Source organism: Piliocolobus tephrosceles, chromosome 17 (genome assembly GCF_002776525.5).
Source record: "Piliocolobus tephrosceles isolate RC106 chromosome 17, ASM277652v3, whole genome shotgun sequence".
Lineage (NCBI taxonomy): Eukaryota > Metazoa > Chordata > Mammalia > Primates > Cercopithecidae > Piliocolobus > Piliocolobus tephrosceles.
In genome coordinates, this window is record NC_045450.1 from 10,184,243 (window position 1) to 10,198,024 (window position 13,782).

The 13,782-nt window shown below is 47.4% G+C and overlaps 1 protein-coding gene across 3 annotated transcripts in view; it reads right to left on the reverse strand.

Moving 5' to 3' along the window:
* GRIN2A (glutamate ionotropic receptor NMDA type subunit 2A) overlaps positions 1–13,556 on the reverse strand; it is a 427,129-nt gene extending 413,573 nt beyond the window's left edge. Inside the window, exons 1-3 of one of the 3 annotated variants that reach the window (XM_026446647.1) lie at positions 13,456–13,556; positions 12,680–12,870; positions 10,802–11,233 (exon numbers count right to left, since the gene is read on the reverse strand). In XM_026446647.1, coding sequence (XP_026302432.1) covers positions 10,802–11,215 — 414 coding nt within the window. In that variant the 5' untranslated portion in view covers positions 11,216–11,233; positions 12,680–12,870; positions 13,456–13,556. Of the gene's footprint in view, positions 1–10,801; positions 11,234–12,679; positions 13,210–13,455 lie in introns of those variants that run through there. The other 2 variants (XM_026446648.1, XM_026446649.1) reach the window with 2 other exon arrangements.
* Positions 13,557–13,782: the final 226 nt, after the last annotated feature.

Below are 13,782 nucleotides of genomic sequence, written 5' to 3' on the forward strand. Positions count from 1 at the left end.
GGTCAGGAGTTCAAGACCAGCCTGGCCAATATGGTGAACCCCCATCTCTACTAAAAATACAAAATTAGCTGATGGTGGTGGCAGGTGCCTGTAATCCCAGCTACTCAGAAGGCTGAGGCAGGAGAATCACTTGAACCCAGGAGGCAGAGGTTGCAGTGAGCTGAGATTGTGCCATTGCATTCTAGCCTGGGCAACAAGAGCAAAACTCTGTCTCAAATGATAAGAATGATAATAATAATTATTATTATTTCACTCTCACGTCTGCCCCCAGAACAACAATAACAAAATTAAAACTTAACCTTCTACCTTGTAACAGCTCATGGGGTATCTGAACACTTCTCCCATATCCCCTCTGAGATTTCCCTTCTCCAGGCTAAACATCCCTAAATATTTCTTCTGAAACTCTTAACATATTTCATTTAGAGTCTATGCAATCCTAAAGGCCCTTTTTCTGCATGCATTGCAATTTTTCAACATCCATCTTTAGATATTACTCCTCAGAACTAAGTGCAATTCTACATATAATGGTGTTAGTGTTGCTGGAGACATCACTAGTTGTACCACTGAGGTATCACCCCACACCCTTGCTAACAGAAGCAATTTTGCTCAGTGGCAATTACCCATTCTCAGAGAGGAATCCTGGATCTCTATCATTGTTGTTTGAGTGGTGGGAATGTGACCCAGTTCTGGCCACTGAAATGTAAGAGGAAGTCTACTCCAATGAAAGGATAGAAGCCCTAGAAGAAGGCTTAGTTTTCTCTTCCTTTTTTTCCTGTTTTGAATGCCAGGAGGTAAAGGTGTGATGGCTGGAACAGAAGCAGCCATATTGTGACTCAGATAAACCAGCAGCTGAGGAAGGCTAAGTAGAAGAATGGGAAGGATCTGAGTCCTCAATAGGACATTAAGTCACTAAGCTAGACCTGAGGCTCCTTACTAAGCAAAAGACTGAATGCCTTTAATGGTTTAAGTCATTGTTGGTCAAATACTCTGTTACTTGCACCTGAAAGCACTCCAAACAACAGAAGAGGTATAACAGAGCTATCACCTCCCTTGATTTAAACATTATATTTCTATAAATGTGGCCTCCACTTTTTATAAGGCCACAATATATGTGGCCTCCATGTGTATTTCTAGATATGTGGCCTCCACATATCCCCACTTAGGATCTGCTGAGCTTCTGGTCCATACAAAACAAACAAGCAAACAAATATAAAGTCTGTATTGGAGTACCATGATCTCAAATACTCACAGAAACCATATCATTAACATAAATGTATGAATCACCCTAGATATGGGATAACAGAGTGGGGGCGGCTGTAGCAAATTTGAAAATGCATGCCTGTCTAAAGACATTAAAATTTCAGCATTTAAAAATGCTGTACTGGTGAAACAAATTGCATCTATGAGCCAGATTCAGTGTGCGGTACACCAGTTCATGACCCTTGCAAAAACCATTCCCAAGTGAGTTGGATGTGATAGCTGGAACCGAGGCAGCCACATTGTGACTACGTGAGTTGGAAAGTCTCATATCCCCCTTTCTGCAATAGTGAAAATTCTTCTTAAAACTATTGAGAGAGGTTGGTCAAAAGGCACCAACATCCAGTTATAAGGTAAATAGGTTCTAGAGACCCAACGTATAGCATGGTGACTGCTGATACCATGGTGACAATACAAAAATGTATTGTACACTGGCAATTTGCTAAGATAGTACATCTTAAGTAATCTCATCACACAATTAAGGTAACCATGTGAGGTAATGGATATGTTAATTAGTTTGATTGTGACAATCATCTCACATTTACATGTATATCAAAATATCATTTTGGCTCATGTCTGTAATACCAGCACTTTGGGAGGCCAAGGGAAGAGGACTGCTTGAGTCCAGGAGTTCGAGACCAGACTGGGCAACATGGTAAGACTCCCCGTCTCTACCAAAAAATTAAAAACTAGCTGGATATCATGGCATGCACCTATGTTCCAGCTACTTGGGAGGCTGAGACGAGAGGATCACCTAAGCCCAGGAGGTTGAGGCTGCAGTGAGCTATGATCATGCCACTGCACTCCAGCCTGGGCAACAGAGTGAAACCCTGTTTTACGAAAAAAAAAAATTGTGTTGTACACCTTTAATACATAGAATTTTTCTTTGTCAATTAACCTCATTAAAGCTGAGCAGGGTATGGAGGGAACCTCCAGTGCAGTCTTTAGCGTGGCTCCATCACTTCAATCTGAAGTTTCGAGTTTTAATTCCATCATCCAATATCTTAATCCTTTCAGTCAAGACAACCACAATATGAACATCAAAATCTGTTATTTGTCTTGAATCTGAACCCCTTCCCTAAACCAAATGGATTCATAGTCATTAACTTGAAAGGGTAATAAAATAAAAGCAAAAGAATAAGAAGCCAAAGCCCTAGGTTCCAGTTACAGCTTTGAACAATGCACAAATTACTGCAATTCCCAGATCCTTTATTTCCTCATCTGAAAATAGAGATTCTTTAAACAAATACCTTTGGAGCTGCCAGGTTCCCCAGGCTATCACTGAGTTATTAATCCTTGGCAGAGATAAAATGAGAAACTGTATATGTCCACACTCTAAATCCCTAAGCCCCACGCAAACATATGGTCCAGTTGGTGGAGTCATTTAGTGCAAAGGTCAATGAGATAGTCTTCTCCTACGATTACTTTCACGCCGACCACATTTAGGTTTGGTTTGCCAGGATAAAACTCTCAGCAAGTCCTACAAAGGCAAAGGAAGCTTCTGGTTTTCCCCGTTGAGAAAATATAAATTATTTCACGTTAGACCCTCCACTTCTGACAGTTCTGTGGGATTCACTCCCAGTTTCTTGCAGAGCGTACCCTCATGTAACCACATCATCCTTAATCACTCTTTCTGGTTATTAAAAAGTACATGTACACTGGAGAAAAATTAAAGCTACAAAATGCAGACACAATAAAATAGCATTCCTGTAATAAGCATTTATTATAAGGTAGGCACTGAGACATGGACTAATATCCGTGATGTCATTTAAATCTCACAACTCTATAAAGTGGATGCTGTTATTGTTCCCATTTTAGAGATGAAGACACTGAGGCTCAAGATATTAAGAACTTCCCCATGATCACCCAGCCAGCAAGAGGTGGAACCCCTGAATTTAAATTCAGGCAATCTAACTCAAAGTACAATATGTTAACCACTTGATAACGACATTCTTTAAAAGATTAAAGCAGCCATGAGTCTACCACCCCAAAGATAACTGCTATTCATATTTTGGTATGTTTGTTGCCAATCTTTCCTTGATGGGGCATAAAATTTTCAGAGCTGGAAGAAATCTTGGTGATAATTTTGTCCCAAATCCTCATTTTGCAGGAGAACCAGAGGTTCAGACAGGTGAAAGGCTTTTTCTAAGGTCACACAGGTATTTTTGGAAATTGAATTTCATTCTTCAGACTCTTTGTCCAAGGTTTTCTTGGATCTTCCAACTCAGGTTGATTCATCATGGCTGCCTGGAGTACTGTGTTGTGAAGGCCAGTGGGCCCAGCAGGGCCAGGCGTTACAGGAGATTAATGACAGCAGCAGTGAACATGGCATCCATGGTCGCATACACGCCATAGATCTGCCATCTTACCCAGGAGCAGCCCCTAGAAGAGCTACTTCCCTCACCTACATCATAGGCCTCACAGTCCAGTGCCTTCAGGACACTGTGTATGTAACATAAATGAGTGAAGTGAAGTGATTGTTGGGAATTTAAGAAAGGAGGGGCACCTGTCTTGTCCCAGGATGGCAGCGGGAGGGCAGGGATCGTGGCGGGTGGGGTGGGGGATGAGATTCATCTCCAGCCAACTACTGCCATAGGGCCAGTGTGGCCAGGCCTTCTGACTGTTTCAAAGCAGCATGAAGTTTCGATTTTCTTTTCAATGGGATGTCTTGAAAACGTTGGCAACTTTAAAACGTTGGCAAACTTTAAAACATTGGCAACTTTAAAACGTTGGCAAAGAATTAGGATTTGAAAGATCAAGGGTGGGGGATGCAGGACAAACAAAAGATACCAATTAATAGCCTTATAATGTCTCATTTATGTGATGTCTTATCAGAGGCTACCAACTCTCTATTACAAACCAGAGATTCAGTTCCTGTTTCTCTTCTGCACAGCCCTCTTTCTCTCTCACTCCCCACTCACTTTGCCTACAGTAGCGTTTTCCATCTGAGGCCACGAGAAAGAAGATAAACACCCCTCCAAACCCACCAGACCACAGCTCTTAAGGGCTCAAATGATTACCAGCAACCCCTGAGGGCTACTTGGAGTGTGACTCACGCTACCGGGAGGATGCCTGTTGGTCTCTGATGACTTATGTGAGGAGGTGTTGATGATCGCATCTGACATGCCTCATGGAAAAGACTAAAGATAGGTCTCCCCACTCTCCCAGGAACTACCTGATGCCTCTTTAGCAGGAGCTGAGTGGGCTCCACCAACATTCCGATCTGCGCGTCTGCCCTTTTCGAGAGCTTTCAGTGTTTAACGGGAAGGCCTGTCACTCGCATCCAAACTGTGGAGCTGCCAGGTTACAAGAGCACCAACTTTCACCTCCTGCTGATGAGCTGTTACTCAGCAGTTCTCTACAGGCCTTTTGTATGTAACCCCCCAATTTACATTAATCCTCAGGATGGCTGGTAATTATCTGCCCACTAGAGAGAAGAAAAAAATTGGCAAACACCTATGAAATCAGTCAGCATTGAGGGAACAAACACTGCACGAATGCCCTGAACCATACGGTGATATGTTCATCCGGAAGCTCCAACAAGCTGGCATCAGAGCCAATGGCTTGATTCATTCAATCAACATTTACCATGTAACAAACGCAAAGGGCAGGACAAGTGCAAGGTGACGAAAAGGAGATGCCCCTATGGAGCACAAATGAATCTTATTAATGGTGGAAAAAGAGAGAAATGGTTAAAATAATTGTGGTATGAACAGAACACTCTGCAGCTATTGAAAATCAAGTTTGAGAAGTCTATGTAGTGATGAAGGAAAATTCCAAGAATACATAATCAAGCTTAAAAAAATATATAAAAGCAGGTTGTGAAATAAAACTGGGTCAAAAGCCGAGTGAACACATTCAGTAACCTTCCTTTTCTGCTCCAAAGACATAGAATTTATAAAGAAATCTTTAGTTATTTTTAAATTTACATAGTATTGCTTGGAAATAAGAAACGGGAATCACAGATCAAAAATAGAGAGCAATCCCTAAAAATAAATGAACTGAAAGATGGGACTCTAGGGTTTCAAGTAGGAATCAAAGCCACATAATCAATGGAGGGTAGGTCCAATATGAGCCGTGAGAACAGAAGTGTCAATGTCCATCCAGGGAAAAAGGGGAAGAAGTGGACCTAGAATCATGCTGCTAGCTGTGGATGGTGCTGGAACATCCGCACCATCCACCAATAGTCACAGCCAAAAAGCAGGACCCTATCTGTGTCAAGGAGCCAAAATGAAGTCACCTACATGAGACGGACTCCCAAGCCTGCACCACAGGCAGTGTAGAATGGGAAGAGAGTACAAAGCTGAGCTGTTGACATGGGCTCTGGCTTAAAGCGCACACCCTCACAGATGTAGGGCATAAGTAATCATAAAGTTGCCTTGAAAATAAGTTCACAAACAAAAATTAAAGAACATGTGAACATCCCAACTAACTGACTCTACAAATGAAGGAATTCACAACTGAAGAAACAAAGATGCTAGAGCAATCAGAGAAAAACTTTATAATACATATTTTTTAATCTTTGACGGGACAGGGGAGGGAGTTACATGCACAAAGTGAGAATAGTTTTTCATTATTTATGAAACAAAAAAACAGGGAGGTGTAAAAAGGACCCAATTATTATCTTGGAAATAAAGTATATCCTTGCTGAAATCCATAACTCAACTGATAGTCAAACTAATAGACCATACATGCTGTTTCTTTCTAAAATAAACTAGAACAGACACAAATGAAATGATGTAGTTAACTAGAGTATAGAATTGAGGAAACCTTCCCAAACACAGTATAGAGAACTGAAAAAAGAAAAACAACTTAAGATTCATGGAGAATTGATTGAGAAATGACATATATATATATATATATATATATTATAGTCATACGCTGCATAAGGAGGTTTAGGTCAACAATGGACTGTAAGTACACAATGCTGGTCCCATAAGACCAGCATTCTAAGTTTTTGCTGTACCTTTTCTATGCTTAGATATGTCTAGATACACAAATACTTACCACTGTATTACAGTTATATACAATATTTACTATAGCATTCATACAGTAGAGTATGCTGTAGGGGCTTATAGCCAAGGAGCAACAGGCTATAGCACATAGCCTAGGTGTGTAACAGACTATACCATGTCGGTTTGTGTAAGTGCACTCTGTGATGTTCACACGATTAAATCATCTAACCAGGCATTTCTCAGAATGTGTCGCATCATGAAGCGACGCGTGACTATATATATATGCATGTATATTCAGACAGAGAGAATAGAAATAATGATGGAAAGGAAACGAATAGCAGTTCAGATATTTCCAGAATTAAAGAAAATCCTGAAGCCTCTAAGGAAGTCCATAGAGGGCAAAGCACAATAAGAAAAACCATATATACTATAAAATCCTGAGCATGAGACTAAATAGATAAAAGGAAATACACCAAAGTGTCAGTAGTGTTTACCCATGGTGATAGGATTTGGAGAGAGATCTTTATCTTCTTTAAATTTTAGTGTATTTCCTAAGTGCTCTACAATGAAAAGACATTATTTTTATATGCCTGTGGAGGAGAGAAACATTTGTTATGTCAAATACACATACACAGATAAACACAGTTTAAAAAAAAAATCTGCCCTCAAACGACTTACACTCTAGTAGGACAGATGAGGTTTGCATAGAAATAACATAGAAAACAAAACCTAAGTGATAACTGGCATGGATGGATATAGCTAAAATCTGAGCCTCGTCTTTTCCTGCACGGAGCAGTTAGGAATAAGGAGAGAAGTGGTGGAGGGTGAGAGGGGTTGACGACACTGAGTAGAAGTGTAAAGATCTAACCCAAATGCTGGGCTTACTAGGGACTCTTACTGCAGCTGGAGTGTATTTCACTTAGACAGGGTCAAAATGGCCAAGCCAAAAAGATTAGAACTTTATCTACATCAAGCATTGTTTTCATCTTTAATTAATTAATTTATTTATTTATTTTCTTTTTTGAAACAAAGTCTCAATCGCCCAGGCTGGAATGCAGTGGCATAATCTTGGCTCACTGCAACTTCCACCTCCTGGGTTCAAGCAATTCTCCCTGCCGCAGCCTTCTGAGTAGCTGGGATTACAGGGGCCTGCCACTACATCTGGCTAATTTTTGCATTTTTGTAGAGATGGGGTTTCAGCATGTTGGTCAGGCTGGTCTTGACCTCCTGACCTCAGGTGATCTGCCTGTCTTGGCCTCCCAAAGTGCTAGGATTACAGGCATGAACCACCTCAACCAGCCTTATTTTCACCTCTAATTTAGTTATATTGCAAGACCACCCAACAATGCAAGCAAAACATTAATATCTCAGTTGCAAATTAAATTAACACCACAAAAATCTGCCACATTTGCATGACATTTCAATTGTTATAAGGTTTTGTTGTTTTCTTTAAGGGTCAAGTAGACAGAGAGAAGGGTAAAAAAAAAAAAATGTGTGTGTGTTCATTTTAACTGATAACCAAATTGACTACCTTTCTTACCGGCAGGGGCACTATCACGTTGCCAATTTAGAAGTAGAAATAACAAAAGTGTGTTCTGGGTGGCTTTACCAAATCAACATCATTTTATCAGGAGGCAGAGGTCTTATCAATCTAGGGTGGTTGAGGCTGTAGTCATAATACCACTGGCATACCCAGGCTAGGCAGAGTTTTAAGCAAGGCACCATGACTGTTTCTTTGGAGCCAAATAAACTGAATCAGCTCTAAATGAAACAGGTGGCAGAAGCACAAACCATCTACATATGTTACTAATGGAAGGAAGGGATGCTCACATCTCAGACAATCTCCTTTCTAAACACATCACCAGTGTCTCAAAATACCACCTTTTAAACCAACTCCTCTCAATATCACCCAACTCCTCTCAATACCACCGTTCCACATAGGGACTAGACATATGCCCCGATGTTACCTCCACTGAGCTCTTTGCTTCCCTGCCACCTTGCCTTATCTCCCTGCAGTTCCACCAGAATCACAGAGAGGCGCTAATCTCTCCAAGACCAACTCTGAAAGTCCCAACAACAATAGGGAGTATCAAATCCCCTCCCCCATTTTTGAACTAATGGACCCTTTCATTCTTCTGTCTCCAACTCCTCTTAAACCTCTATTCTTGATTTCTCCGGAAATGTCTTGTCTCATCTTCCTCTTGTCCTTTCCTGATTCCTTTTCTCTTCTTACTCTTAAGTGAGGTCACATTTCGGTCCACATCCCCAAAAGGCAGTTTCATCACAAAGGAGAGAAGAATGTTCCCACCCATACTCCCTGGACTTCTCAGAACTTTCTTTCTAATGCCTCCTTCAAGGGAAGAACAGTTGCTGGTCTAGCTGGTCAGAGCCTGCCATTCTTTGGGTCAAGATTCACTAGCAGGCAGGGTCCCTGCCTATCAAGGGGGTTCCTATCCATGACCCTACACTCTTCCTACTTCTCTCTGCCTACAGTTGGATGAATGTGTCACATGAGAGCCTGAGCCACACACCTACCGGCTGAGACTTAGAAGTAAGAGCCAAAGCCTACCTGGAACCTCCCCATCTCATACCACCTTTTCCAATTCAGCTTTTCCCAGATTTCTCCAATGGGTTGTGCCAAACCCTCATGGATCCAGAAATTTCACTTTCAATATGGTTACTGTTTCTTGTCTATAGGTAGTTCAGAAAAACTCAAGAAGGAAGAAGGGATCCGTGGTAATATTTAAATCCCAAAATCACACTCTAAGGCCTGGCTGGAAACTGGCTGTTCTTCCTCAATGCCTTCATTAGAAGATTGGCGCCTCCTATACAAAAGCCCTCTAGGCTGTGATTCATCACAGCTCTCCATGCTCAGCCCCTCCCACAAAATGAGACTGATTCCTTGTCCCTCCTGAAGATGGATGACATCATTTAAGTATGGGCTTGATTTAGTGGAATGGAAGATCACAGCTTGGGACCAGAAATTCAGCTACCTAGCTACATCACCTACTATGTGGTCTTGGCGAAGTCCCTTAACTCCCCTATGGTTCAGTCACTTCATCTGAAAGTTACAGGATGCTCCAGGAAACCCTAAGGTCCTCTCCAGTTCTGAAACTGTCAGTGGTGGCAGAGCATGGCTAGTCCCTACTATCTTCTTTCCAGAAAGGAGCCCCCCAAAACTGAGAAGTGACTGGGAAAATGCTCAACCACACACAGGAATTCTGCTAGGCTGCAAACCATTTAAAATGAATGTTTAATAAGATACTGCATCAATTGTGTGCTTCAGCTGAATGTGCTGTAGCCCAGGAGACCCGAAAGAATTAATACGATTCCCAAAGGAGCTGAGGGGAATTGCTGAAACAGAAGCAAAAGCTGATGTGATGAATATAAAAGTGCTTTGAGAGCATCAAAAGGTAAGTGCTACAGTGAATGTCTGCTCACCCCACTAGAATATCTCCTGCCATCTAAGGAACACTCTTCAAGAAGGTCTCAGGGCTAGAGACCATGGCACACAAGTACACTTACTCTCCCCTTCTGAACTCCCAATCCTTTCTCAGGACTTAGAGGACAGTACACACACAACTCCAATCTTTCCCTTTTTTCTCATTCCTCACTTTACTTCTTCATTCCAGCCTTCTTCCTTCCCTCCACTTCTGTGTAATTCCCAAACCAAGCTGTCCTAACATCTCCTTCAAATCTTCAATCTCTCTCCCTTCTTCTCCAAACCGATGCTCCCAGGCTGTCCACAAAAAAAGACCCTCTCTCATCCGAAGTCAGCAGATTTTTTTACACACTTTCGTGCATTTTGAGACTCTCCAACTTTAGTACCAAGACCCATCTTTGTTCAGGAGCCAACTCCTTCATCTGAGGGCCTTGGAGCCCCAGACAGAGAACATGTAAGGAAAATGCCAGGCCCTCCATGCCCTGGGTTTGGAGTTAATTATCTCCACTCCCACCCACTCCCCTCGAGGAAGGGGTATCTCCTCCGATCCTCCGGCCCAGGGTTCTCAAACTCCCTACCTCTGTTCCTCTAATTGCAGAGTCGGAGGAAGCATGACATTCTTTCTGCTCTTTTGTGCTTTACCTAAAAACTTTGCATTTTCTTCCAGAACCTACCCACATTTAATAATTTTTAGAAATAGTTTTAGTCACTTACCATAAAAGGATAAAATGGACATTTTCCCAAAAAATAATCAGGTAAAACTGGCATTGTGGAAATAGGAACCGTATTTCTCCAGTGCTCCTGGGCCCACCTCTGTGCCCCACGGTACTTGTAAATCTCCAAACACGCCACCACCGCCACCACCACCCCACAGCCTACTTCTCAGTTTTCTGAGCTCTTCCTGGAACACCCACACCAAAGTGTTCCTGTGTACACCATTTTCAGAAACAAGGCAAAAGGCATTTCCATTCATTTCTGGGTTGGAGAGGCAAGACCTGGTTCTCACCAGGGCCAGTGGTCACGATCCTCCCACCCCCACCCCTACTTCACATCAAGACAGATTCTAGGGGTGTCCGAGGACCTGCAGCAGCTGCCGTGCAGCTAGTGGCTTCCCAGGTCCTGGCAGGGCATCAGATCCCGGCCTTACCTTGTCAGCCATGATCATAGATGCGCCCCCGTGAATGCCCAAGATGGGGACGAAGGTCTGGGAGGAGATAAAATCCAGCATCTGGGCCACGGCCTCCTGGTCCGTGTCGTCCCCAAACACGAGGCCGTGGATGCGTGCCCCGGACATGAGGTCGCACACGTGCGTGATGAGGCTCTTGGGGTCGGTGCGGTTCATCAGCAGAGCTACCACGTTCACGTCCAGGGGCAGCCCCGCCGCCTGCTCGGGGCCCCACAGGGTTCGAAGTTCGCGCTCTGTCACGTCGTGGCTGTGACCCAGCATCACCGCAATATTCAGCGCGGGGGGACCCTTCTCCACCGCCGCGCTCGGCGCCGGACCGCGCCAGACCAGAAGGGCCGGCAGCACCAGCAGGGTCCAATAGCCCACTCTGCCCATAGTCGCCACTGACGGTCCCTGCAAGGTGAAGAGGGAGAGGCAGGGCCGCGGTGAGCAAGACGACCAGAAGGAAGGGATTACCAACGGGGCCCCTGCTCTCCAAGCCAGGGATGGAACTCAGCAGCTGGATAGGCTGCTGGGATCACGGACTCCATTCCCAATCCCCGACGTCATCCAAGTCCCTCGATCCGTCTCTAACTCTATCTACAACTCCAATGCGAGCTAATACTGCATCCCCCAGCCCATTCTCACATCCAGCTTCCTCATCCCCAACTCTGTTCATATGCCCCACCGCATTCCCCAGGTGCGCTAAGGGCCACAGACCCTAAGCGCCGCGCGCGTTCTTTACCCCACCAAGCTCGTAGGTGCACAGAATAAACCCTCCATCCAACCCCTCCTACCTGGGATAGTGAGGACCAAGTTATCAACCCCGCCCCCTGCTGGCGCGGAGCGAACTACAGACCCGGCTGGACGTGCGGAGGCGGCGCGCAGACCCCGCGTCCAGGCCTGAGAGTGGAGCTAGTTGGCTGACCCCGCCCCCTGCGAGCCCGTCGTATGCACCACACACTTTGCTCTACGCCCAGCCCTAACTACAGACCCGGCTCGTCTCAGGCAGAGTACACCCCAGGTGCTTGGGAGTGAGGACGCTGCCTGGTGGGCCCAGGCTCCGCGGTGCCTGGGGGAACTTGGGGCTCGCCCCACCTCGCGCCGAGAGACCGTGAAGAGTCCTTCACTCAACTGCAAGTAGGCCCAGGACCCACCCCCTACGCGCGCGCGTGCACACAAGCACGTGCACACACACATGTTCTCTCACACACACCCTCTCTCACGCGCGCCGTGTGCAATGCTGAATTCTGGAGAGTAGGCGCGTCCCCCCGCGGGCCAGCGCGTGGGAGCTGGCAAAGAACGTGCGTAGGGGGAAAGGTAGGCTCCCAAGAAGCTCCCAGACGGACGTGGACTGTACAGCCCCTCCCTAGCCTTTCTACTGCGGGCGCTGTTGCCAAGTCTTAGGTGCACGTGGGCAGTGGGCCGCACACGCTCATAGGCACGCGCGCTTTTCTGCGCACTTCCTCAGGCTGCTGTAGCGGTGCCCACTGCCAGCCGGAGTTCCTCACACGTCCTCAGGTGGTGCACACGCCTGAACAGCGGCAAGTCCACAGCCCCGCGTACCTGCAAATACCAGCGCGGTCGTGCACGCGTGACCTGACGCGCGCCTCTCGGACCGGGCGCTGCTGGAGCCGGGGGAAGTTGAGGCGAACTCCAAGCGGCCTCGGCGTTCCTGGGTGAGCGCCGCTGAGCGCGGAGCCGCAGCGCCCCCTGGTGCCCCTACGGCGCCTCGCCGCTGGGCTCCCTCCCGCTTTCCCTCTCCCCTCTCTAGCCTGATCATCACCTCTCCCGCTCTCCCTCCAGTCGAGTCTCCCTCCTCCCCGGCCCACGGAGCCCTGATCTCCCGCTGGGACGTACCTGTAGCCCGAGAAGGTCGAGGATGCAGTGGGGCGCGCTGCGCGCACGATCATCTCGGCCGCCTCAGCAGCCACCGGGTTTAGCGGGTTCCCGCATGCTGCGGCCCCCGCGCGCTCCCCTGGCTGTCCCGCGCTGTCCGCATCGCCCCCACGGGGGGCGGCTATCCCAGCCGGAGGCTCTGCAGCAGGGCTCTACCGGGGCGGAGGAGAGAAGGAGAGGCAGGGTCAGACCACCAGAGAGGGGAGGGAGGGTTGAGGGGAAGGCTGCAGTCTGCAGTGCTCACAAGCCCCCTTATGCGCCCAGGGGGGCTAGACAAGAGGGGGGAAGCTGAAGCCCCATGCCCACGACGCCCCCAGTGCGGATCCTCAGCCCCTGTGACTGATAGCGGGAGCTCCACTCCAGGGTGCAGAGGAGAATGGGAGCCCCAGGTTGGCAACCCACGAGAAGCTAACTGGGCACCTCCACCCGCACCCCCTACCACCTCCCCAGCGCCGGCTGCTGGGAGTTGTGCGAGCGGGAGCTGCTAAGCGAGGGGGGTAGGGAGAGAAAGAGGAGGTAACGAGGGTGGGGGAGAGCTGGCTGAGTTTGCGACGAGCCGGCAGTAGGAGAGGGGGAGGGAAGGACGCGGGCTCCCGCGGTCCCGGTTCCCCGAGGGAGGTGGATCGTTCCCACGCAGCGACCCTCTTGAGATCCTGCCGCTCCCTCCCTCTCCAGGCCTCCCACCTCCCCCTTCCCAAGGGGGCCTTCCAGGCCCGGCGTCCCGCGCCAGCACTCACCGCAGCCTCTCTCCACATAGTTCTCAGCAGTGGCCGCTCCTGGTCATCTCCAGGGCTGATGGCTGCGGCCGCGATTCTTAGCGCTCACCCGGTCCCATGATCCGGCCAAGCCCTAGGAGCTCCCCTCCAAGAGTCCTAGCTCTGCTTCCTGCCCCACTCCGGACGGCAACTGCCCGGTCCTCTGAGCGCGCCGGAGCACCCTCTCCGCAGCCCAGCTCCGGGCTGGTGTGTTTGAGGGCGAATGTGTGTGAGTGAGTGTGGGAGCGCGCGCGCGCGTGTGGCCGGGGATCCCCGCGGTCCCCGGCCGAGAGAGGCGCGGGCGGGGAA